This window comes from Lissotriton helveticus, chromosome 3_1 (assembly GCF_964261635.1).
Source record: "Lissotriton helveticus chromosome 3_1, aLisHel1.1, whole genome shotgun sequence".
NCBI lineage: Eukaryota > Metazoa > Chordata > Amphibia > Caudata > Salamandridae > Lissotriton > Lissotriton helveticus.
Genome location: NC_136061.1, coordinates 1,909,644,030 through 1,909,671,373, shown reverse-complemented (window position 1 = coordinate 1,909,671,373; position 27,344 = coordinate 1,909,644,030). Strand labels below are relative to the sequence as shown.

The window sequence follows — 27,344 nt, the reverse complement described above, 5'->3', positions numbered from 1 at the left end:
GTTCTGGTACATGGACTAACCTGTTGTTGGCCCAGATATGCTCGGCGTGGTATTCCCCCAAACGTTTTGCCTTCACTACTCCTGTTTTGCTAAATTTGTTTTTGTTAATATTAGGATTCTGTCCACTTTACCTATGCTAACTAGTTCTTAATTGCTTGTTCTCTTTCATTCAAACCATTGTAAAATTGGCTTACACCTAATTGTACATTTAATTTACTTTGATATCCCTAATAAATGGTAATACACGTTCCCAGGGTCACTAAATTAAATGCTACTACTGGGCCTGAATCACTCATTGTGCCACCCTATAAAGTAGCCTTTTAAAACATGGTATGGGCCTGCAATTGCAGCCTGTAGTGGAGAGGATTTGGCGCAGTGACCAGCAGTGGCGGCTTCTCCTATAAGGTGAAGGAGAGTCACCTCACCACTATTGCAACAGTGAAAAAAAGAAATAGAAAATGATAATAATAAGACGTTATTATCATTTTCTTTTTCTTTCAGGAGTTGGATGCCAGAGCAGAGGAGGAGTGGTTTTCCTCTAGTGCTGGCCAAACCGTCATGCGCACTTGGCATGTTCTCCATTGGGCTGTGTTGCACAGCCCTGTGGAGAACATGCCCAGCCTCCCCAGGCACTGCCTGAGCGTCCAAACAGGACACTCAGGCCAATCACAATGCTGCTCCTGCAGCGTTGTGATTGGTTGGGGGGGCCCAGAACCCTGAGAGCTTCAAGTGCTTCCAGCAGAGGAGGAGAGGCGTGCGGGAGAGGCATGCTACAGAGAAGGTAAACTTTATTTTTGTTTAATCCATTTCCCCCACGTCACCTCCCCCATTGGAGCGAGCTGCCACCTCTGCTGCCTGCTCGGGAACTGGCGATCCGAGTTTGGGTCTCGGGGTCGGCCCAATATCCTGTAATTCTGGGCAAATCCCTCAATCCCCCCGAGCCCATGGACAACACCCGGATACTCTCACGGGTGATAAGCCATGCTATATAAATCTACAAACAAACTAGTGCAGTTTTAAAACTGCCAATTCGACCAGGCCAAATAAACCTGTTGCCAGGCCTACACTTTCATTTTTAATACAAATAAGTCAACCCTAAGGTAGGGCCTAAACACCCATGGGATAGGGTTCATGATATTTTAAAAGTAGGACAAGTAGGTTTACGCTTTACGTGTCCTGGTAGTGAAAAACTCCTAGAATTGTTCTCCGCTACAGTAAGGTCTATCTTTCCCATTGAATAATACTGGGTTACCTTATTATATTTAATACATGATAACCTTTGATTGGGAGCAGATAGAAATATGGTGTGGTATTTTATTTATTAAAATATATTACAAATATTTTCTAAATTGGTTTGGGATTTTCCCTGTGTTTTGTTTTCGCTGTATTACTTTTTGTGTACTGCATAAATACTTTACACCTTACCTTACCTATAGGGTAAGCCAGACTGCCTTGTGCCAAGCTACCAGAGGGTTAAGCACAGGTTAAATTCGTGACTTTTGTAGTTCACCCTGATAAGGATTGTGGTTGTTGCCTTTGTTGCATCCACCCTTCAACCAACAACATGATTTCTTACACCTGTGAACATATAAGGGGCCCTGCTGCCTCACTTTATTCACCAGCAAAAGAGAGGGCGCCAAATGCCTTCTCCTCCCTGTGAATTTTGTTACTTCTGACGGAGGCAAACACTGGTCCCAAACAACACCTTGCTGGGAGATTCTTTAAATCTTTTGCTGCACGTGGTCTATATTTAATGATAATGTTGTGACAAGAATGTCAATATGCACTGTAGTCTGCAAAGCCGAAGTACACTTGGGGGACAGCTGAAGAGTGCCACTCATGCTTCTCATCAAACAGCATCAGAACATATTCCAACGCCTGTAATTTAAAAGATGTCAAACACCTACCTGCTCCACACAGCATCCCGAGCTCCCATTAATTGATGTTTTTACTGAGCCCCTGCTGGCACTCTTAGGTGGAAAACCCAGCATTCAGAGAAGTCAGCATTCAGAGTTGTATGGCCAGACTGCCTTGTATGCGAAAATGTCAAATCACCTCTCACTTTACTCTGCAAATATGCGGACACTCGGCTGATGCTGCTTTTTGGGTAAACAACACTATCAAATGTAGTATACAGGAATTAATAATACTGCTCATAGTGGTTCTGGGCATAAAAATTCTCAATAGTGCAGGGATTCAGATGCAATGGAGTTTTCAGTTTTGTGGGGGTTTACGCAATGGGAAAATAGTTTAAATTGCTGTTATTCGGAAACAGTTTCTCAACTTCTAAATAAGGTGTTGGAACTGAGGGTCAACCAACAGGGGTTCATTTAGACTTGGCTAGTAACAGGTAATCAACCAAAGATCATTGGATGCCCTGTCTACTACCACTAAATAAAGCCCTAAATGTTTGATCTCAACATACTCTAATACCTGATCACTTCAATACTGATTTCTGTATGCATTTTTCAGGAAACTGTCTCCCATTAACTAACCCTCTAACTTACATCTTGAGAAAGGGAACTCAATCACAGAAACTACTTTTTCCTTGATGCTAAAGAAAGTTTCAAACTGCTGCTAACATCCACTGATTGCACTCAACCTAGATGCAGAGATCTTGGTAATACAATAGCAACCAGACAGGAACTCTACATATACAATATATGATATTGAACAAGTAGAGTTTAAAAGAGGAACGCAAACCTTTTACAAAAAATAATCAGGAGAGGGTTTCAACATTACTCAAAGGATTGCGGTGTCGAGGGGGCTTGGCCAGATGCTGAAGATGGCGGACGCGTCTCACTAACGCTCCGTGCTGCATCCCCTCTTTATCCTAGGCATCCTGGCTAGAAGGCAGTTTTCTCTGCCTTGACGCACACCCTCTATGCCTCTGCACATGTGCCAAGCCTGGTGAGGCTATTCTGGACTCTGAGGAAGTCTCGTGGCGGCCCTGGATGGCGTGGCCTGCTGTAGGGTACGAGCCTGGCCCCGGCCTCGTGGTTGACTGCCTCGAGGCAAACCGACCCCCGAGCGGTGGCTGTAACGTTCCCTGTGATCGCCTTGGGACTGCCGCTCACTGCTGCCAATCAAACCGGTGAAACTTCGACAAGTGCGGCGCCACTGGTGAATCTCCTGGGGGTGGTGGAGGCGGCCCCGGACGATCAGCAGGGGTGCCTGCCGCGCTGGGCCATTGTCTCTGCACATGCTGATGTCTGCTACCTGGGGACGCATGGAGTGGAACCCGCTGCCGTGGTATGCCCTATTGTTCTATTTGCGGTGTCCGTCTGGTGCTGGGGGCCACGGGGGTCGATCGGACCCAGGGACCCTGCCTGACTGCAGCGCGGTGTCAGCCACGCGACCAATGGGAATGAACTCCTGTGCGGCTGGGACGGTACCTGCTCACACGGTGGGTGGCCACGGGGGTCGCTCGGGCTTAGGGCCCCAACCAGAGTGTAACACGTGGGAGGGCTAGCCCGTCGGACCCATGGGCCGGATTGGCTAATCTGAGGTGGGGAGCCACGAGGGTCAGTCGGGCCTAGTGTCCCTACCGGAGTGTGTTGTGTGCCCTGATGGTTTGAGCGGGCCGGCGCACTAGACCGTCGTCCCCTTAGTACGGGGGCCTTGGGGTCAGTCGGGCCCAGGGCCTCGTACACACTGCTTTGGGGGATCGCGGCGGCTGCCCTGAGGAACATGGCCACGTGGGTCTGTCGGGTCTAGGGTCCCTCACCTGCAGCAGCCGCGAGAAGGCTCAGCTCTCTTCACATCGCCATTAAGGATATACTGTGGTCGCAGACTCCCTCCTACTGTGAGGTGGTTCGTCTGCTGCGCTGTCCACTATGGCCTTCTCTTGAGTCCTGGAACCTCGGAGTGAGGATGGGAATGCGCCCAAAACATCTAGCAGTTGAGATATATGCCAGGCGGCGAACTGGACGGCAGAGAGGCCAGGCGCATGTTCTCCCTACCAGAGCCTCATATTCTCCTGCTTCCATCTCTGACAGAGTGGCCACTGTGGCAAACGGTTGTGTGGTGCCAGTGGTGGGGCCCATATCATAGATGAGGGTCACGAGGGTTATGCCAAACCTAGGGCATCTCACCTGCATGCACTTTGCGGGCTCTCGACCGGGACGTCGCCCGGTAGACACGTGTATCCCACGTAGAACTGCCTTGGAAATTCCTCTGCTGAGACAGCCTCAGACAGCCCCTGGTGGTTTCATCTGAGTTTGTGCTGTACCACCTTGTATCTGTGTCGACGGGGTGCACTCTTTGCTTTCTCTGTCTGTTGCCTCCCCTGGGGCCCCTGCGGGGGAGGTCACTGGCCTTGGGGTGGGACACATTGTTAGTCAGAGCGAGACCACACTGTGGGTAGACCGGTCCTAGTCACAGCCGGGCCACTGCACTGGGGAGCCTGTGGGGGGGGCCTCGCCACTTATGAAAAGCGCTCAGCAGATCGTCATGGTATGCCTACACAACAACACCTCTCACGATGTGCCTCTTGGGGAGACCAGGACATTACTTACGACCCCCGGATCTACAGCTGAGACAAATCTCCCTGACATTGCCACCAAACTAGACTCTGTGGTGGCGGCTGTTGAACGCATCGGTAGTGCCCTGTACTTGACCCGCACTTCCTTGGGAGGCCGAATGGACACCATCACCTCAGACTTCACGCTCATCCGAGCTGATCAACACAAACTTTCAAACCGAGTTGGTGACGCAGAAGCTGCGCTGGCTGACCTCCAGCCCCGTTCCCGGAGTTGCTCCTCCACACTTCAAGATCTACTGGACCTAGTTTGCACCCTGGAGGAGAAGGTGGATGACACGGAGGGTCGTTCACGCCGGAATAATGTGCGTGTGGTCAATCTCCCAGAAGGGGCAGAAGGACAGGATCCGGAGACCTTCACGGAAACCTGAATGAAGGAGCTCATGCCTCCTGGATCACTCTCACCACAATTTGTGGTGGAGCGTGCCCACTGAATACCTGCTCGCAGGCCCCCTCCTGGGGCACGCCCTCGCCCCTTCCTATTTCGAGTCATGAACTTCAGAGACAGAGATGCCATTCTACAGGAGCTGGGCAAACATCCCGGCCCTAAGGTACAAAATTTCACCGTCTCTCTTTTTCCTGATTACACGGCTCAGGTACAAAGGAGTCGAGACACCTTCACCGCAGTAAAGCAACAGCTCCGTGATCAAGACCTCCACTACTCCCTACTCTTCCCGGCCCGCCTCCGAGTTATCAGAGACGGCAATAGGAAGTACTTTGACTCCCCCGCGGAGACATAGGACTGGCTCGAGGAACAGGGGTTGGCGATGGCATCCAGATCAGCTAATGAGTCCGGACCTGGTGAGCGCCCCCTCAGAGATCGACGCAGGAGGGGAAAGGCCAGGAGTGTGGGTCCTAATGCGGCCATCTGTAGTCCATACCAAATCAGGTTGGAACATCAGGGGGCCCTTCGAGCAACAGCGGCCCTCCAGGTCCCAGTCCCTGGATGCCTCTGCTGTCTCTCCATCCAATTCCGGAGCCTCGGAATCAACGCTGGAATGGTCCTTAGATGCGGACTTTCCCCCACTCCAAGGATTCACCCCACAAATGGTTGATGGCATTATTTGACATTTAATTTGTGTTTATATCAGACCATCACACTGCTTCAGGGCATATTTTTCTATTTAGTATTTTTTAGATGCTTTTTTTTCCTGAGGGTTCTGCTCTTTTCCTGTTGTCTGGTTCCCTACAATTCCATCTTAATATTTTTCTCCCCCTGTATGAGTTGCCACCCCTACAGACCAGCTGCCTCTACGTCCTACCCATCCAAGGGGGTCCACTGCAGATGGGGACCCACGGCTCACGGTGTGGTAAATAAATAAATAATACCCTATTTTTGACTAGACATATATCATAACAGATAGCTCAATAAAATAAGAGTCAAGATTCGAGGTAGTAGGAGTTTTGCAGGTTTAATACAGCATAAGGACAGGAACAGGACAACCTGCATAGGAATAGGATGACAGGGCCCAGCAGCTGCTGTGGCTGGATCTGGGATGAGCGCGCTGGCTTTTAATAACAATACATGAGCATATATACATAACGCAAACACATAGCATTACATTGCAGTAGGCGTAGCAGTGGGTGGAGCAAAAGGTGTGACGCGTAGCAGTCGCGAAAGATAAGGGCGAAAGTAGGTGTAACGGGGCGTATACATAGACATGTGGTGCAAACGTAACAGAATATGTCATGAATGGGGCGGAAACCATGGAGGGGGCTACCTAAGGAGCCGGGACCTCTAACTTGATGGTGCGCGCAAACTGGCAATGACGTATCACTAGGAGAAGCTGGGGGCTATGAACTCTGTGCTAGGAGCAGAGCCTGAAGTCAGGAGGGTCGGAGCGACATGTACCTAAACCCTATCTAGTATCTGATGTTTAGGGAACATGTTGATAGGAACTAGAAGTTAGGAGGGGAAAGACTAACTTGATTCTGAGACTGGACCATGCATTATTCTACATGTAGTGCGTGATGAAGAATATTAAATGACCATTAAATGCAGTATTTCTCTAACGTGGAGACGTGAAGGCTAGACAATGACGGAAACTATTGATGCAGTTCAGTAGCTTAGGAATGCAGAGAAGGAGGACTGAACTGATAACTGGACTCATAACATACTCTTGGCAGACTCAGAGACTGAGCCAGGCTGCACCGGGCACTGCGAGGCAGGAAGTAAGTGAAGGGTCGAGGATACAGGTGGGGGCTGTATCCCTCCTCAGCGAGGCTTCAGGAGACAGGAGCTGAATCTGGTGTCCGGGCCCTTTTGAGGCCTAGAAACGGGGACTTTATAATGGAATAACGTGCACACTGAGAAACGTGGCAACGTAGCTTTACATAGGCCTGATATTCGTATTATTCACGAGGACTGGAAACTGGCATACTAGAGGGGGACACAACTGTAATTGCGTCATTAATCAGACATGGGGAATGCATATGCATATTTAATCATGCACACATAACATATGATGGATGACACGTAGGGACACAGAACATGGCAAAATTTACTTTTCCACATTCCCTCCTTGTCACTACGTTTCCATCAGGAAACATCAATTTTCATGATACCATCTATCATTTCATACAGTATCATTTGCTCGTCTCGAATTATCCTGGAACGGGATTTAGAACGGGGCTTGGGACTAGGAATACAAGAGGTAGCACAAATGCCGCAAATCGCAGGGCCACATTGTATACAGAGGCAGCAGCTGAATATGATCGCTACTGCAATACCTAGAAAGGACAGTATTTTCCATCCCCATGCGGAAAATATATTCCAGAACCAACCGGACCATGTCCAGGTGCCTGGATCTTGGTGTATCAGATGGGCAATTTTATGGAGTCTGGTTATAGCTGAATAAACAGACGGCGCGTTATTTGGAATGAAAATGCAGCAACTAGATCCGATGACTCTACAGGCCCCGCCCCTATCGGCCAGTATGACGTCAAGGACGAGACGATTTTGTAAAACGACAAATCTCATAGCAGATTGCTCTTCAGTTAAGTTACCTAGAGCAGAGGCAGTCTCATTTATTACAGCTTCAAGGGTTCTGGTTAATCTACGGATTAACTTACTATTCTGGACAGGTCCTATAAAGAAGAAGAAACCTTTATTGAAATCGGTATATTGTTCTAGAGCAGTTTCAGTATAATCGACAATTGGGGACTCCCTTCTATGTCTAACGTGTACTAGATGTGTGTTTCTATGATAATCAGATGGGGCTAGGAAAACTGGTGGCAGTAGGAAGGCAATGTAACAGGTTCCCTCCCAATCGAGGGGCAGACGAACATATGCGGTTTGACCACAAATAAAATAAGAATGACGTGAAGCTTTGAAAATAGATTTCCCACTGTCACTATACTTGACAATAGTAGTACAATCACTATGTCCTACATGTACGGAACCATTATTTCGGACACATAATTCGCCTTTGACTGGTAGTACTGAAATAGCGGGTAAGTCTGGAGTAGTATCAGACTGAACATTCAAGACCATAAAATTCGACGAATAATTACCTAAATTATACACTTCATTTTCTAGATCTAAACCTGTTCGGTGAGGGAGACCTTGCTTGTCTGGGAAACATGTACTGTTAAGAAAAGACATATCTGTTGAGGATGACGTTAACGTGGACCATGCCCCACACGAACCATTATGTGAGAATGGATAAGGAAAAAGTGGCAGAACTCCCTTCGGGGTCTGGAAAGGGGGGAGTCGACCACACACCCAACAATTAGTGGCATTGCTGGTCTGGTGTGAATAATGTAACATACGGATAAATGAGTTATTACGCATAGCGAGGCGGTAGGACAGTTCATGAGGGGGCAGATCACTAAACGTGTGCTCTGCTGTAGCATTAGCAGACTTATTTACATGTGAAACTGGGAAACATAGGTAAAATGCATAACTGGTGCAGGAAATCATAATGCTGAGAAATAATATGAAACATAGAAAAACGATACATCGGATTGAGTTTTGACTAACTCTCTCACTATGGGGGTCTATTTTATACATGTCAGAAACAGTCTAACCGTTTCACCTAGGGGAGGACTTAGACAATCAAACTGGCTGACTTATTTTACTAGACCGTAGTTTCTGTTTATACTCCTGCTGCGGAGTTTTCTCTAACAGGGGAGGGGTTGTAACAATGTCATTTGCGGGACAGTCCTTGAGAGCAATATTCTGGCAATCCTTTGAATCCTGGGAAATGTTCTTTAAGGCGGGTTTCAGTCCATTAAAAAGTTTAATATGAGAAAGGTGTACCCAGCCTTTGCGTCCTTCCAACTTCACGGCTGTACGGGTAGTGAGAAGGACCTGTCGGGGCTCTTTCCATCGAGGCTCCAGCGGACTTGATCTGTCAAAGTTGCGGACCATCACCATGGATCCTGGAACGATTTCATGCGGTGCCACCTCGGTATTGTCTGGAAATGCGGCGGCAACCTGTGAACGACATGAGTTGAGGGCAGACATCAAGGAAGCTAGGTAATCTGTCAGCATATTACTTGAAACATCGGTAATACTTCGGGGTCTAGGAGTACCCCACATGTTAGGGGGGCGGCCGAAAACGACCTCATACGGGGACAGACCTGATCTGGAATGTGCGACCATGCGCATATAAAATAAAGCAACTGGCAGAGCTACTAGCCAGTCCACACCTTTTTCTTTACACACTTTGGCAATTCGGATTTTCAGAGTCTGGTTATGTCTCTCAACGAGACCGGCTGCTTCAGGATGGCGTACACAATGGAACTTCCACTGGTACCCTAGCAAAAGGGAAACATGCTTCATCAACTCAGATGAGAATGGCTGGCCGTTGTCAGAATATACGACCCTAGGGAGTCCATAACGAGGGAAGAACTCACGAACCAACTGCTTGGCAGTGGTCGCGGCTGTGTAATCTGGGACTGGATATGCTTCTGTCCACCTGGACAAAGCGCATACAACTACAAGGACATACTTGAAACCTCGACATCGCTCCATCTGAATATAATCCATCTGGAGGACTTCAAAAGGGTGGTCAGGGGGCTGGAAACCACCTTGTTCCACCGGGACACTTTTACCTGGATTAAACTGACAACATATCATACAGGTACGGACTTTCTGCTTGGCTGCAGCTCGTAAATGCTTGTTGAACCAAATGTTCTGGATACTATCTAACATAGCTTTTTCCCCTAGATGTGCTGGACTATGTGCGGTATTAATAATGACTTGAACCATAGAGTCGGGGAGAAACCATGTGGTTCTACCCTTCGTTACCCATCCTTGATCTGTCTGGACCCCTCCTTGTTCGGACCATTTCTTGATTTCATCGGGAGTAGCATGTAACTGGATATCTATGACATCTTGTGTAGGGTCCTTAACTGTCATACATGTAATCGGATCTGGAGTATGTGTCATGTTAACTGGAATGTCTGGAGTCTGTGCTGTAAGCTTGGCTGTGCGATCTGCTAGATCGTTACCCTGGGAAATAATGTCAGTGACCTTCGTATGTGCTTTGCACTTCATGATAGCGATTGATGTCGGTAAATGTATGGCATCTAACAGAGCTTGAATAAGGAGACCATGCTGAATCTTGGTTCCATGAGAAGTCATGAAACCTCTCTCCTGCCAGAGCACTCCGAAGTCGTGTACGACTCCAAATGTGTAACGTGAATCTGTGTAAACATTAACTTTCAGGTTCTTGGCGTGTATGCAGGCTTGTGTCAGAGCAACTAGCTCTGCTGCTTGAGCGGACAGAGTGTCAATACGGTGTGTCTCAATAACTTCGGTGTCAGTAGTCACTGCATACGCGGCTACTAGTTCTCCTGTACTAGTTCTCATACATGAACCATCCACATAAAGTGTCAGGTCGGGATCTGGTAACGGAGTATCTGTCAGATCTTGCCTTGGTTTTGTCGTAATGTTAACTACTTCCACACAATCATGTGTGGCTGGATTCGAAGTAACTGATGGTAATAATGTAGCAGGATTTAAAACGTTGCAGCGTCTGATTTCTATGTGTGGCTGGAACAGTGTCAATTCATAACCTGTTAAACGTGCAATTGTCAAGTGCTGAGTCTGTGTTCGATTCAGAAGAACTTCCACTGAGTGTGGAACTTGTACTGTCAAGGTATGTCCTAAGACTATGGAATCACTTTGTCTGATAGCTAGTGCTGTGGCTGCAACTGACTTGAGGCACGCAGGCAGAGCCTGGGCGACTGGATCTAATGTTCTAGAAAAATAAGCACATGGCTTGTATTGTCCTGCTTGATCTTGTGTGAGAACAGATAATGCTGTACCTTCGCGTTCTGTGACGAAAAGTGTAAAAGGCTTACTGTAGTTCGGTGTGGCTAGAACTGGAGCTTGGCATAAAGCTTTCTTTAACTCGTTGAAACTAAGTGTATGTTCAGATGTCCAAGGGAGAACAGTCGATGCGGCTGCCTCCTGTGTCGTTAACTGTATCAGTGGCTTGGCTAGAAATGCATACTGAGGAGTCCATTGTCTACAATAAGAAGTAAGGCCGATAAAGGCACGTACCTCCTTCTGGGTCTTGGGCTGAGGAAGACTCGCTATTAACTGGATACGGTCTGGTGTCAACTGCCTACCCCTCTTGGACAGCAAGTGTCCTAAGTATACCACTTGCTGGACACAGAATTGAAGCTTCGAAGGGGACACCTTGTGCCCCATCTCGGCCAGGAAATACAGAACCGTTAGTGACACTCGCTCGCAATCACGTTCAGAACGGGCTGTGATCAGTAGATCATCGACATACTGGAGCAGGGCAGTGTCAGTTGGCATGTGAACATTATCAAGTTGTCTCTTAAGTGCTTGACTGTAAATACTAGGACTTTCTGTGAAACCTTGAGGAGCGCGTGTGAACATATAGCTCCTTCCATTTAAACAGAATCCGAAAAGAAACTGGCTGTCTGGATGAATAGGAACACTAAAAAATGCGTTCTTGAGGTCTATGACAGTGAAGAACGTGGCTTCGGAATCAATGGCTGTTAATAGAGAAGAGATGTCTGGGACAACTGGGTACTGCGGAATAATACATTTATTAAGCTCTCGTAGGTCGATCACTAATCGATATACTGGGGGTGCTTTTGGATCAGTACGTTTCATGACTGGAATGATCGGAGAATTACATACATTGGAGTCAGTTTCTACAACTACTCCTTGAGCCATGAGCTCGTCAATAATTTTGGATAAGGCTGCTACAGCCTCGGGTGGCAATCTGTACTGTCTGATTCGTGGTAACACTACACCTGGTTTGAGAGTCACACGATAGGGTGTGATTTGCATATAACCTACATCAGTTGGACCTTGCGCCCATAAATGCTGTGGAACATTAGAAAGTCTTGAATCAAAATCTCGTAATACATAGTGACCCTTGAAGTCACGTAGGAACAATCGTATTCCCTCTGGGGAACAGCATATAACTGCACCTAACTCTTTCAGTGTCTTAATGCCTAATAGATTTTCTGGACATGATTTAGTAAGTAACAGATCAGTAGTGCGGGACAATGGACCTACTTCTAGAGTAACTGGCTTTGAAATCTCATTTACGATAGGTTTTCCTGAAAATCCAAGGGAAACATTTCTTGAGCCTGAGAGCGGAGCCCCTGGAACTTCGGCGTGACTAATTGTGGTCCTACTTGCCCCTGTATCAATCAAAAACTTTCTGTCTTTCCCTAATACTTGACTGTGAACATAGGGACCTTCTTGATCTACAGGTATCTCGATGAGAGGCAAGCCTACCTCCCTCTCTAGGCTGTTTCATGAATACTGCTGGTACTCTGGATACTCAGACTGTGCATACTGGTACATCTGCGATGTAACGTGCTGTGTTGCAGCAATAGGCTGCGGTACTGTAACTGTCTGTTGTGCATTCTGTGGCTGAGGAGTCTGTGAAACTTGCTCTTGTCTAGGCGGACGTGGTCTTTCTTTAGTCTTACCAGTAGCTATGTTGTGTTTCAGAACTGCACACTCATTTATAAAATGACCTGGCTGTTTACAATAATTGCAATTCCCTTTAACGGGAGCTGCAGGATGACTGGCTTGATTCGGACCCCTCTTCTGACTGTCTTGAGGAACAGATTGTGCAACTAGTACTTTCATTTTCGTGTCTTTCATACGTTTTCTCTCGTGTTCTTGCTCTTCCCTGATTCTATTCTGGTGGTACTGGAGCATCTGGAGCATTTGGGACGGGGTATTAGCTTGCCAGGTACTTTCGACTTTCAAAACTCGATTTTTAATTTGTGGGCTTGAATTCTCGACTAATTTAGTAACAAAAAGGTGAGGGTATGACTCACTACTTGTCTTGAGGCCACTATTGATGCTAAAGCATTTTTCAAACCTAGAATAAAAATCACTAATATCTTCCTCTTGTTTCTGTTTACAGGCTGAGATTGCATCCCAGTCTTCTTTTCTAGTTGTCAATAATCTGGGTAAAACTTGAATTAATAATTCTGGTAATTCTTTACATTTCTCTCCTAGACCAGTACCTGGTACTCGTGCCTTGTCTTCAGCTTCTAGAACTGCCCAATCGATCTTTTTCTCTCCCACCTCCCATTCTTTTTCCTTTAGCTTTTCATACACCCCTGCGGGCAACAGGACCTTTAACATTTTAATGATATCTGGGTAAGTGTATTCTCCCATACGGAGCATGTCTTTTAATTCTCTATGGAACCCTGCTGGATCTTTGTCATGACAGGGAATTAATTTCTTCATCTCGAGGAGTTCCATCTTTGTAATCGGGGTGTAAACAAACACTCGTTGCATTTCACCGTCCTCTGTCTTAACTGGATGCACTTCTCGTAACGGGTTCTGTCTTTCCATGTAAAATGGTTTACTTTCTGGGGGTGAGACATGAACAAAATGCGGGTTCAGAAACGTTCTATATTTGTGGCGCTGTTCTAGAATGACACTAATTAAATCGGTACCTAGACCTCTCCATCTATACTGGAGTAACTCGTTCAGGAGATCGTGTAACGGACCTGGATCAGAGTGCTGACCCTCATACAGAGTAATGAGGTGCTGGATCATATACATACCCACCAGTCGCTGCTCGGCAGGGGGCAATTTCAGAAACATTTGTGCCACTATTTCGTCTGGAAAAGTGGTAGCATCAGTAATCCATCGGACTGCTGATCGGGCTAGTTCTTGTTCATGCATGGTACTTAACTCACTGTAACCGATTCGTGATTTCAGAATGTGATCGGTAGCTTGGAATACTTGTTCTAGAGAACCTTGTTCTGGTGCTGAATGATGGAAAATTGACTTGTGTTCTAGGCGTAAATGGCGATCTGGAAATCTAGATTTTCCTACATACGCTATTCTGGCGGGATTCTCGTCCTCTACCTCTTCAGTATCAGAGTTACTTTCTTTCTCGCTTACTTGTGCTGCTTTACGTTGTTCGTGTATCTTTATTATTTCTCTACGGATTTTCTTGTACATACTCTCCATGGCATTAATGGTATTGTGCTTACCCTCGGCTATATTATCACTCCACTTTGTCAGGGTTTTCATTTCGGCCGGATCTTTAGACGGGTAATCTTGTTCTCTTATTAGACAGTTAATTAAAAACTTTAATATCATACGCTGGATCTCAGCTTTCCTTTGAGACATGGCATCACTAATACTTTCTGGATCATCCCCTGTACGGATGAAACGATATATTCTGTCTAGATCTTCTTTCATATTGGGTAGGGTGACTAAATACTCGGTCACCCTCCTTACGCGCACTGAATATAAAACCATATTATTCTCGCCTGGGACTGGGTCATAGGCACATTCGCCAAGGGCTTGCCTGATTTCTGCAACAGACTTATTACTCTTGGGAGTACGCTGTGATGCTTGAGCATGTAATTCGAGTGCTGATAAACGCTTGCGTGGTGGCGGGGTTTGAGGAGGACCTCCTCCTGCGGCCCCTAGACTAGAGTCGTCTACTGAGGCTCTTCGTCCTGGCAGAGTGGGAAATGGAAATGTAGGCTGGACTTGTATGGCGGGCTGGACCGGGGGTACCGTAACAGGTACTCCGGTGTCTGGAGAAGCGGGAAGTGCCTGATTTACAGGGACTGGCGGAGCGCGAACAGGATTTGCATATTCAGGGACTGTGTCGTCCAGATAGGACGAAATAAAAATATCAGCTGCGGTCGGTTTGTGACGTAGCTTGGTCGGAACTAGTGGTGGCGGGAAATTACTGGATGCCTCCGAGGTCGCTTTTGGCAAGCCCTCGGCAAGAAGAGGGTACATACCCTTAATAAGGGCATTCCTCTGTCTGTCTGACTGTTCGGCTTTGACTTGTTCACCTATCTTGATTAATTCTTTTTCTTGGGCTCGCTCTAAGGATTCTCTACTTAATTCTGACTTTCTGATTTCTTTTTCAGTTCTTTTATGAGCTTCTTTGCGCCATAACTCGATGGCATCTTTCTGTGACTGTCTGGCTTTCTTTTTCCATAATGCTTCTTCTACTCGCATGATGCATTCGGCATCCCATGTACCCGATACGGGCCATCTATACTTTTCTTCTAACTGTTTGGTATACTCTACCCATAAATCTAGATACAATATGGCACTTATGCCATGTTTCTGATACATAAAATGACCTGGACTGTCCCTGGGCGGGACGGGAACTGCTGCTTCCAGCAGACCCTTTCTAGTTTTTAACTGACGTAACTTGGAAAATATGGGCATGACTGAACTGTAATCTAGACACAATACAATACACAATAAACACGATACTTATTCCCCATTCATACCACGACATTAAAATACATGAAAAACATTTAAAAATAACAGTTCGAACAGAATACTACCTGGAAATACTGAGAACAGAACTCATAAATTTTCTCGAGAACAGAAACTGACTAGAACAGAAACTAGATGCACTGCTGAAACAGTACGAAACTTACCGGTCTCATGAAGAGACACGTCAGGACCCGCATCCACCGAAGTGGACACTTCGTTTGTGGGACTGTGTACCACCAACCCACAGACCAGAGTCAATTGAAATTGACCCTGTCTAGATACCACCCCAGTAACGGTACTCACCGGGCAGCAAGAACGGAAGGCCTCAGACTGGACTGGACTGCTACGACGACGGACGACGAACTTCGGACTTCGGACTTCAGTTACGGGTGGACCTCCGGATACCTCGGACCTTGGACTCTTGGCTTGGGCTCTGGTCGGGACTCGCCGCGTTCCTCCACCGTCTCGTCTGGATGCTGGACCGCCTCCTCCGTCTCCTCCGTGGGCCTGAGGGATACTTGAGCAGAAATATCTGCCACTGCGCAGAAGAGATGTTTAGGGAACATGTTGATAGGAACTAGAAGTTAGGAGGGGAAAGACTAACTTGATTCTGAGACTGGACCATGCATTATTCTACATGTAGTGCGTGATGAAGAATATTAAATGACCATTAAATGCAGTATTTCTCTAACGTGGAGACGTGAAGGCTAGACAATGACGGAAACTATTGATGCAGTTCAGTAGCTTAGGAATGCAGAGAAGGAGGACTGAACTGATAACTGGACTCATAACATACTCTTGGCAGACTCAGAGACTGAGCCAGGCTGCACCGGGCACTGCGAGGCAGGAAGTAAGTGAAGGGTCGAGGATACAGGTGGGGGCTGTATCCCTCCTCAGCGAGGCTTCAGGAGACAGGAGCTGAATCTGGTGTCCGGGCCCTTTTGAGGCCTAGAAACGGGGACTTTATAATGGAATAACGTGCACACTGAGAAACGTGGCAACGTAGCTTTACATAGGCCTGATATTCGTATTATTCACGAGGACTGGAAACTGGCATACTAGAGGGGGACACAACTGTAATTGCGTCATTAATCAGACATGGGGAATGCATATGCATATTTAATCATGCACACATAACATATGATGGATGACACGTAGGGACACAGAACATGGCAAAATTTACTTTTCCACAACGGGCTGGGCCCACTATTCTCACTTGTCCCGATGACAGACCTTAACGTCACCTTACGCCTATTTGCAGCGTCATAAGACGAGTGTTGCGCTCTTACAAGAGGTGCACCCGACAGCTGCTGAAGCTACCCACTTGCGCCGACAATGGCGTGGCCAGGTATACAGTAACAACTACTCATCCATGGCTAGAGGGGTGATGATATGGGTTAAAGCAGGGGTTCCCTGGGAGGAGAAGGACGTCCTGACAGACCCGATGGGGTGTTACGTTCTGATAAGTGGCAGCCTGAACGGACAGCTGGTTTTACTAGGTTCCCTATAAGCCCCCTACATAGCACAGGGTACCTTTCTGAATGAGCTTTCAGAGATACTTCTCCGGTGGAGGGATGTCCCGAGGCTCTTGGGTGGTGACTTTAACGCAGTTCTTGATGTCTCCCTCGATCGCTAGTTCCCTCCTCTCACTATTGCTACAGCTTCCTCTAATGCTCACCTTTTAAAAACCTGGCTGGGTAACTGGGCTCTTTCGGACAATTGGAGGGAACGTCATCCTCACTCTCGAGTATACTCCTTGTATTACCCGGTCCATAAGCTACATGTACGCCTCGACCATATACTTACATCCGCAGCCCTCCTCCCCTTGATACAGACGACTGATTATCTTGGTCAGACGCTCTCGGATCATAATCCCTTGGTGATGCGCCTGGCCTGGGAGGCGCAACCCCCTCTGATTCCGGCCTGGCGCCTGCAGACCGCAGCTTTGGAGGACCCCCTCTTCCGAAGCTCTCTGGAAGCAGCGATAGCTAGCTATTTTGCACTTAATACCGTTTCCACTGACGTGATTCTCAATGAATGGGAGACTTTTAAGGTGGTGGTTAGGGGTCATTGTCTGGGACAAACTTGGAGTATTCGCAGACAATTGGACACCTCACTGGCTCACATTGAGGGATGGCTGCTCTTACTCGAGACGCTGGTTGCCACCAACCTGGCGCAACAACGGTGCCTTGAGCTGCACATGCCGAGCGAGAGCTACTTCTGCACCGTCTGAGGTGCCATAATTATTTAGCGATTTAATTCGCTCACACTCAACTGAGGACAAAGCCTGCAGACTGCTGGCTTGTCTGATCAGACAAGAACACCCCCAACGCCCCATACACTTCTTACTCGATGATCACCCAACGAGACATTCATGCCCTGATGACTGAACACTACACTCGTTTGTACGAGACACACCTGAAGGGCAACACCCATGATGTAGAATCCTTTCTAGACACGGTGGAGTTGCCCACTCTTACGACAGACCAATCCCTACAGCTGGACTCTCCTATTACTAAAGGCGGGTAAAACCCCAGGGGCCCGACGGCCTTCTTGCTCAGTTTTTTTTAAAGCCTACGCAGAATATTTGGTGCCGAACCTCCACTCCATGTACCTAGAGGCAATCTCAGAAGGAACTCCACCCCCAACCCTACGTACCGCCAACGTGGTGTCATTGTTAAAGCCTTGTAAAGACCCCGCATCTCCCGGCTCCGATCGACCGATCGCAATATTGAACTCGGACTATAAGATCCTGGCTAAGGTATTGGCCAAACAGCTGGCTCCACTGGTCCCTGCTCTAGTACACTCAGACTAGAATGGCTTTGTTCCACAGCAAAATATGGACCTGAACCTGCACCACTATTTTCGAGTGGCGGAGTATGCCCCGATCGACTGGCCACGCTCTGGTTGCATGGTATTGGACCTTGAGAAGGCCTTTGATTCGCTGGTCTGGAACTTCCTTTTTTCAGCCCTGGATCGTTTTGGGGTAGGCCCCTCCTTCCTCGGTTTGGTGCAACTACTATATCATAAACCATCGGTTCGGGTTCGGACAGGCCCATGTATTTCGTATCCGATTCGGGTGCGACGTGGAACCATACATACACAAAGGAGCACAGAGGGAAAATAGAACCCTGGTCGCCCTCCACTCAAAAAATCTTCTCAACATCAATGACCAGGTTCTTCTAGGCCAAAAAAATTTACATCTTATCAGACTTATTCTTTTATAAAAGAATAAGTCTGATAAGATGTACATTTTTTGAAAAAAATATAAAGACCTAGAAGGACCTGGTCATTGATGTTGAGAAGAGCGACGTGAAACCAGACAAGGATGCCCGTTGTCCCCGCTTCTGTTTGCGTTGGTGGTGGATCCGCTGGCGGCCCACATCCGCGCACATGTTGATATGGGGATTGCACTGGGTGATGGCATGCATACCACCTCGCTATACGCAGATGATCTGTTGTTTTATGCTCGGGACCTTCATGACATTCCCCCCTCCCTTGACCGAGCCCTTAACCATTTTGCGCGTGCCTCGGGGCTACGAGTTAACCCGACAAAGTCCATATTTTCTCTGGTCTTAGGAAATACACCTGACCCGGGCTACACACTTGGGGGTACACCTTTGGCCTGGTGCATCAACCCTTTTTGTTATTTGGAGGTCCGGGTACATTGCTCCAAAACAGACCTCTTTGACGGAATGTCACTCGGGCAGCCTTGACGATTCGGTCTCAGATGGGTTTCTGAAGGACTCTACCATTGGCGATATCTGGTAGGATCGCCCTGGTCAAAATGGTGGTTCTTCCTCACCTTCTCTACTATTTTGCCACTCTGCCCCTCGTTATCTCCCCTCCCTTCGTCAAGCAATGGGAGTGAGTGATACGAGATTTTATATAGGGGACGTCGCATCATAGAGTGTCCATGTGAAAGCTTTATCTACCTACTGAGCTGAGGGGGCCTTGCAGTACCCAATTTCAAGCACTTCTATCTGGCCTCCCAGCTGCAGTGGATCGCCAGGTGGATGTCCTCCCGTTACTTACCAGACACGGCCTCTCGGCTGCCTCTCGGCAGCCTTCGCTGCTGCTAAAACCCTCTTACAAGTTTTCCACCCTTGCTCCAAGCTTAGGCCTCCTCACTGTAGCAGACACATGCTTCCGCAGGTGTCTCTTCCTCACTAGAACCTCCGTCCCTTATGCACCCACTATCCCACTGTTGGGAACTCCAAGGGGGGGGTCGCCTACACGACGGCGGCTGAGTTACATCAATGGACATCAGAAGGGATACAGGATGTGGGAGACCTTTTCAGGAGGGTACTCTTATTCCGTTTCAAGGAACTCATGGCGGACGAGAACCTGCACCCTGGGCAGTTTTTATTGCACAGAACACTCATAACTTCACTAGCGTCCAAATGGGGCACACTCGCTCAGGAGCCTCCCACACATCACACTTTACAGTACCTTCATGTGATGGGGAACGGGAGACACCTCACGCGCTGGTTTGCATCTTCACTTCGACAACATACGGAGATAGATCTTACCCGACTTTGACTTTATTGGGAAGGGACCCTTGGGAGGCCATTTACAGAAACGGAGTGGTTGGCAGTCTGTGGAAGTCTGACCCGCATCCCTCGTAACCAGTGATTCAAACAAATACAGTTTTTCATATTGCATCAAGCCTACCTTAACCCGGCCCAAATCAACAGGTACTTCCTCTGCATAGATGAGGCCTGCACCCGTTGCCGGCAATTAGACGCCGACATGCTTCATATGATTTGGGGGTGCTCAGCTCTGACTGACTATTGGAGCACGGTGACGCCCACTCTCACAACCTGTACCTCACGCACCATTCCCCCGACTTGGGAGGCCCATGTACTACACCTCTTCAGTAGAAATAAGAAATACAGTGCTGCCACCCGTTTTATAGACGTGGGTCTCATATCAGCTAAACGCTTGATCACCAAGCGATGGAAATCTCGTCTGTCACCTCATCCGCTTGCTTGGCGTTGGTCCCTGCTTAACTGGGAAGATGCAGAGGGTGCGGCGCTCTGCAGGGAGGATCTACTGGGCATCCGAATGTTTCCCCTGGCACCTCAATGGGAGGCAATGTCCTCCAAACTCTTGGGGGTGGACACTGACACGGGGACCCCGACTACACTACAAAGCACTATAACACAAGATATCTCCCCCAATGGAGTGAATGCGGTCTAACGCCAGCACCTCTACCACCCCAACCCCTCAGTCTCAGAGAGCCATTTTCCTTCAGTTTTGATGGTTTTTTTACCCCCCCCCCCAGCTATGTTGGATGCGGCAGCAGGTCTTGAGCGACTCTCCCCTAACCTTCCTTCACTTCAGTTGTCCTCATTAGGTTGTGACCTATGTCCCCAGTTGAGTTTGAACTGCACTGTGCCTGCATTATTTGCATGCTACCTAGTACCGTTGTTTGGCAGCATTGCTCTGTTCTTTTTAGGTCGAGCCTAGAGCAGCACATGCACTGCTTGCTCGCTCGACTTTTAGTAAGGGGGTTTTCAAAGTGCTACCAGAGGCTTTTGCTGGCCTCAAGCTTGCGATCACGCGCGCGTACCCACGTGCAGCCACCATGTCGGTTTCTGTCAAGGTTCATTAAGCCTTGCGTGCCTCTCTACGCCTTGTAATTCCCCCCCCCCCACCACAGATCGCATCACTCTGCTGGCCTCCACTCCTCCCCCCGCCAATGCTTGTCTCTTGGGAGTTGTAAGCACATTCTTTCATCGTTCGCACAATGACGAGCAGAGGAGCCATCTGGCTTTCCTCTGTCGTCATGGTGCGCGTGCGATCACTTTCACTTTACTTTCACGGCCAATGCTTGTTGTTAGATTGGAGCCTGCACATCATGTTTAAATGTGACATTTGAAACAGCCCGCGTGGGGTGATTGGCGCAGCTAAGTGCTGCTGGAGAAGTCGCGAGGTATGTTTCTGTTGCCTGCATTTACTTTTAAAACGGTGAAGACTAGCTGCCGTTCTGCACGCGCAGGATCAGTACCTCATGCCGTTCTTCAAAGTCACTATCTCGTGTCTCAATCTTGACACAAGTGCATTCTCATTATCACTCTCCACAAGCCTCTTGTATGTAAAGGTTGCGTACCTCCATCTTGCTGCAAGGCACAACCTGCAACTTGTGCTTCGTTGTGATGTGCTCCTAGAAGCTTGGTAGTGTTCTGTTCATGCCATGCTCACATATTCCTGGAATCCTGCTTGCCTCTCTTAAATGTGCCCTATTGTGGCCTACACTGCCGTTCCGCTCTGCGATGCTGGTGTACAAAAGCCCCACTACTCCAACGTCATTCGTATAGTGATCTCTGGAACAACCCTCTCTTCTAGCTGGCAGCATAGAAAGGGAACTGACTACACTTCACTTTAACCATGAAAAGAGGACTTTATTTCAATCTTCTTTTCTCAACAGGTGGATGCTCAAGTACTTGGTTCTTGTGCCTACGTTTTTCTGCTCTATATTTTCCATAAAAATGTGTCTAAAGAATTCCTCATTTAGAGGTATTCCAACGATTGGTGACACGCACACCTATTGATAATTGTAATGTGCATGACTGTCACCTATGTCCGCATGGAGGAAATAGTTTTAAGGTACACTCTTGACTTATTAAGCACTATCTAGGTTGTGTTGTTGAGATTTACAAACGTAAATGTATTGCGTGAGAAACGGTTTTTAAAACCTAACATGCTGCCCTTTCATGTCTCCTATTTTCGATTCTGTAAGGATTGCAAAAGTATCAAATATTTGTGGGCTTTTGTACATCATGAAAAGCCCTTTTGAATTTGCAACCCCTGTGATTTTGCAAATCACAGGATTTGAAACCACAAAGGTGTTTTGTACATCGTGCCCTTGGTATCCAAAGCTGTTGTTCTTCCTTACGTTTTGAAATCTAGAAGCGGTTTAAGATCAGTATCTGCACATATGCTAGCCCTCCCACCAGCTCTAAATGCATACCTTTATTTTCTCTTCATGCCTCGCGGTTTGTTTCTACTAGTTTGAAGATTGAAAAATATCTTGCTACAAACTATGACTTTGGCAGAACATGACAGGCTTTGTTATTAATATCACATTCGTTTGTTGGGCTGCGTAATAATTTTTTCTGCAATTTGCTATTGGCCCAGCCTAGTGTGAAGAAGCCAATGAATTGCGAGAAGCATAATGTTGATGGTGATACATTGTACCCACGTGTGATATGTTGCCTTTGTAGTGTTCACTTGCAGGTATCCACCAAGTTGTTGGTATTTTGCTATTTGACCAGGTGTCACTTGTTTTATTTGCATGGTCATGATTTTACGTAATATGCAATTTTGCACATATTTGAATATGTATTTCCTAAATAGTAAGCAGTCTATTTGAAACTCCTTTGAGTCAGAGGACCGCATTTAAAAAACAAAACTAACCAAGATGCTGTTCTCAAAGCCATCAACCTTTGGAACTCACTCAGCGTTCTGATAAGGAGATTACAAAACTTCCTAGCCTTCTGGAATAAAATAAAAGCATGGCTCTTCAACATTTAGAGCTCGTTTTGAGCTTTAATTCTGTACAACATAATAAACAAGCATTGGCATAGCCAATAGGTCTCGCCTTTGTGACCTTATAAGTATTTAAGTATGCAGCACAATATCCTTGGTGCAACAACATCAAATGTTGCATGGCTAAACACTTATAAGGTCCCAAAGGCGAGACCTATTGGCTATGCCAATGCTTGTTGAGATATTGCCACACGATTTGATAATAGTTATTGTGTACTGTGCTACTGGCAATTAATTTTCTCCTTTTCCATGGACATCTTGAGCACTGTTCTGACTGTATTCTTTCTTGATAACATGCACTACAAACAGAAGGTTAATAAAGATGATTTAAACAAAGGATTACGGTGTCTTTCCAAATTACCAAAACCGAATGCTACTTTACTTAACTAGGATGACTCTGTGACACACTTCAAAATGTTTAGGAGCATGCGTATTTTAGTAATTAGGTTTGACGTTAACAACGACCTTTTGATTTAACTAAAATTATAGGTATAATAAACGTACTTAAAGGGGCTTTCGGTCAGCCCTATTCATCTGTTGGTCTGTTGTGTCATTCACATTTGTTCCGCCCACTACAGAATACAGCTTGGAGCAATGGATCAGCCCACTTCAGCCATTGGCTAACCTTATTGTGAGTGACAGTGCTGTGTCCTTTCACAAGGAGCACATCCACACACAAAGTAGCTCCATTGAGTGCCAGGAACTACTATGGAAATGTGTACTTTTTTGCAACCAAAAAATATTTTTACATTTTAGCCAAATTCTTTTTTTAGATTGATGAGGGCCTTGAAGCTTCTCCATCAATAAAGTTTTGCAACAACCAAGACAAAACAATCATTGACTAAGCCAAATTGCTGGCACGCAACGCCAGACCTACTGGCTTTGCTAATGCTTGTTTTTAGTTACAGAAAAACTTGAACTCTCTTATTTGTGGCCTAAAATAAGCATGGAAAAGCAAATACAAAAATATAGAGATAACCATCAAGTACTTAAAAAAAAAGACTGCTTTTTTCCAACCTACATTTAGGACTGTTTTTACATGAAATTCAGCTGAAGGTTTTTGAGTACAAGGATTTACTCCCTTCAAATTAAGTAAGCAGCAGGCAGACTAAAGAGTGTACATATCACTTATCAAGATCTCATCGAAAATTGTTGTCATTCAGTGGAACCCGTACTAAAAAGGATGTGGCCAAAGAAGCATATCCAGGAATCCGTTCTAAAAGGAGTAGCCTTTGTAGTTAATGCCATTTTTTAAAACATGTAAACAAAAATCCTGTGCTTTATTATTATTATTTAAGCTTCTAAAGCGCACAGCTACACCCAACGGAGGTGTCCCGACTGGCTTGTGTCTTTGTCCTTTGTAAAAGTTGGCTTCTGATTCGGTAATCGGCTTGTTAGTCCCTCGTTAGTACCGCCTTGTCTTCATGAGTAACCTCCCATGAGGATTGGCCCTTTTACTCCTCTTATTACACCGTCTGTGTTATTTAGTCTGGAAGCACTATTTTCTTTAGTGAGTTTTGCCTTACTTCCAACTCGACCGCGCGTTCTTTGACTTTCCAAGCAGCCAGGACAATGGCGGCAGCATTTTTGCAATGCCATAGATCTCGCATTTAGAAGAGTTTGAGCTATTGGCATTGTAAATGGCATTAGCTTAAACTATGGCAAATGCAAGACCTATTGCTTCACAAATATATTTTTGGGGTTGTTTTCAACCGCTCCATGCCGCGTTTTCACTTAATAGAGGCTACGCCACTTTCTTTAGATGCGGCTCTATTAAGTGGAGGCACGGCATAAGGTGCTTGGAAACAAACAATATTTGCAATTCAATAGGTCTCGCATTTGGGAAATTTAAGCTATAGACTTTTACAGTGCCAATAGATCATTCTTGTTAATGTAAGACCTATTGCATTGCAAATGCTTGTTTTTTTCAGGTATTGCAACAAGAAGTGCCACACCAGTAAAACCACACATACTTAAAACAAGCCAGATCTACCGGCGTTGCCACTGCTTCGTTGCTCTATCAGATACATGAATAACAAAAAGTTTTTCTTTGTGAATAATTAGAATTGAAAATGTTTCAATTCTGAAAATATGTAACTGTGAATTAAACATTACTAAGGTTTATGGATGTGGTAGTGGCCTTCATGGTGTTGCAGACACCCCCGTTCTCCTCTTCACTTCCGTCTGCAGTCCCTCGTTGCTAGACACCTCCACCCTTTCCAAGCTTTGTTTTTGAAATCCCTTATTTGCATATATACCTTACTTTCCCACACTTACCATTACCACATATATGATTATTTCCTACATGGGTTCTGCAAAGAGGTCAAGGATTGGATGTGCATGGAGTCTGCAGACCTCCATGGCCCACTGTGAGAAACTCCCACTGCCCTCTGCTTCAACTTCGGAGCTCTGGGCTGTGCAGCGTCATACACACCCAGCCACAACCCGAACTTAGACAACTAGTTCAATCAAGCACCATTCAAGAACTGAACGCTGCATGATAAAACTGAAACACAGCAACAGGGGAAAAAGCAAATACTCATTAGAATGAAGTAAACGCATTTAAAATGTGAACAGGGATTGTATCACTGATATGTAAAAGTGTTAGTGCTTTTACAATCATTATTGAGAAACCGATCAGCCTTTTGCCCGTTCTGTTTAAGGACATCAATACAGGTTCCGCATCCAAATCGGTCTGAGACCATGCGTGACCCGCCCACAATACACAGTTTTAATTTGCACATGTTATGGCATTTTAAAACTTTTGGCTAAGCTTTAAATCGTAGATATAGCTCTACCTGACAGATACATTACAGCAGGAGGATTGCAGTGATTTTCAAATACTTCTTGTGCACTCGGCAGCACCATTAAAAGACACCTTACCTTTCTCTGCCACTGCTCAGGTTTCAACATGCGCACTACATTCAGTGTCTGCCGAAAAACAGGACATGCTTACAGAGCAGGCTCTGTCTGACTCACCGCGCTTCACAAACAGAGATCCCGGCCGGGGTTCTCTTCCAGGGTGAGGTCGGAGCATGAAGTGTTACGGGACATCGTGTCTGGGAGCTGTAATCCTGCTACTTCCTGGTTTACAAGCATGGGAAACTTCAGGGAGGGAGTGAAAATTACCCTTACTCTGAAAGCCTGTAAAACCGCGTATTTGTGTCATGTCCTTTCACCAGGGCTTTAAGTGTGCCGGGTCTCACCGGGTCTGAGCACCGGCAGTTTTTTAAAGGGGGCCTCGAAACGGGTCTCTGTCGGGCTGTGTTTTGTGCCTGCTGTCATGTCACTGCAGTCCGTTTTTTTTTCCGGACTGCAGTAACAGCATACACATCATGTGCGCTGCTCACACTGCTCTCTTCTCAATAGAGGACAGTTACGTCATGCCAGGTGAGTGTTGGGAATTCATTTAAAGGGAGTCATTTTCCCTCTGGATTTCCCTTCACTTTTTGAAACTGGGAGCAGCAACATTGTCGTGGTGTCACCAGGGCTCTAAGTGACAGCTTTTTCAATATTATATACAATAAGCCATAGTTGCTGCTTAGTTATCTAATGCAACTAACAACCATTGACAAAGCCAATAGTCCTGATTTGTTGTAGGTATGTTGTTACTTGTTGTATTATATCTAGATGCAATGACAGAAACAGCAAAATACAAGTTGGGCTGCACACTATGCTATGCACAGATTTTTTAGTTTGTGTTTTAACCCACGCCCTTAATTACATTGGCCAGGCCCCTTTGAGAGACCCTCCAGTTTTTTCATCCCACTTAAAGCCCTGCCTTTCACAGCTAAAGGTGCGCACTTTTATGGGCGATTGTTGCAGAACTCACTTAAACTGAAGCGTAGTGTGTACGTTTGATGGGCATGGCATTGAAGAAATCGTTCATCCAGATAGAGCAAGGGCGAGGGAAGTATCTGTTTTATATGAAGTCATGCCTTTATTGCAGAATTTGTACAGTGCTTACTACTACTATGTGCGGCACTGAAGCGCTTCCCCCTGGGTAGCACGCTATATCATGCGAGGTGTGTGGTTAAGTGCAGGGCACAAGTCCTAAAAAAAGAAGAGCGGGTACTAACCTAATTAATCAATCAATCAGCAAATTTGTATAGCGCACTACTCACCCGCTAGGGTCTCAAGGCGCTGGGGGGAGGGGGGGGGTGCTACTGCTCGAACAGCCAGGTCTTGAGTTGTTTCCTGAAGGAGAGATGGTCCTGGGTCCGCCGTAGGTGGATGGGGAGGGAGTTCCATGTCTTGGCCGACAGGTAGGAGAAGGATCTTTCTCCGGCGGTTGTTCTGTGAATACGTGGGACGGTGACGAGGGCGAGGCTGGCGGAACGGAGCTGGCAGGTGGGTGTGTAGAATGTCAGGTGGCTGTTGAGGTATTTGGGGCCCATGTCGTGGAGAGCCTTGTGTGCGTGGGTGAGGAGTCTGAACGTGATCCTCTTGCTGACGGGGAGCCAGTGCAGGTCTCTCAGATGGGCAGAGATGTGGCTGTGACGGGGGATGTCCAGGATGAGTCGT

General features: G+C 46.7%; 1 protein-coding gene across 3 annotated transcripts in view; it reads right to left on the bottom strand.

The window, feature by feature from the left end:
- The window catches only part of SLC67A1 (solute carrier family 67 member 1), a 1,118,404-nt gene that overhangs the window by 881,363 nt on the left and 209,697 nt on the right, over positions 1 to 27,344 (bottom strand). Inside the window, exon 1 of one of the 3 annotated variants that reach the window (XM_078682893.1) lies at positions 25,800 to 25,933. The exons of 1 other annotated variant lie outside the window; for it this stretch is intronic. In XM_078682893.1, the coding sequence (XP_078539019.1) occupies positions 25,800 to 25,857 (58 nt within the window). In that variant the 5' untranslated portion in view covers positions 25,858 to 25,933. Of the gene's footprint in view, positions 1 to 25,703; positions 25,934 to 27,344 lie in introns of those variants that run through there. One more of the 3 variants, XM_078682894.1, reaches the window with a different exon arrangement.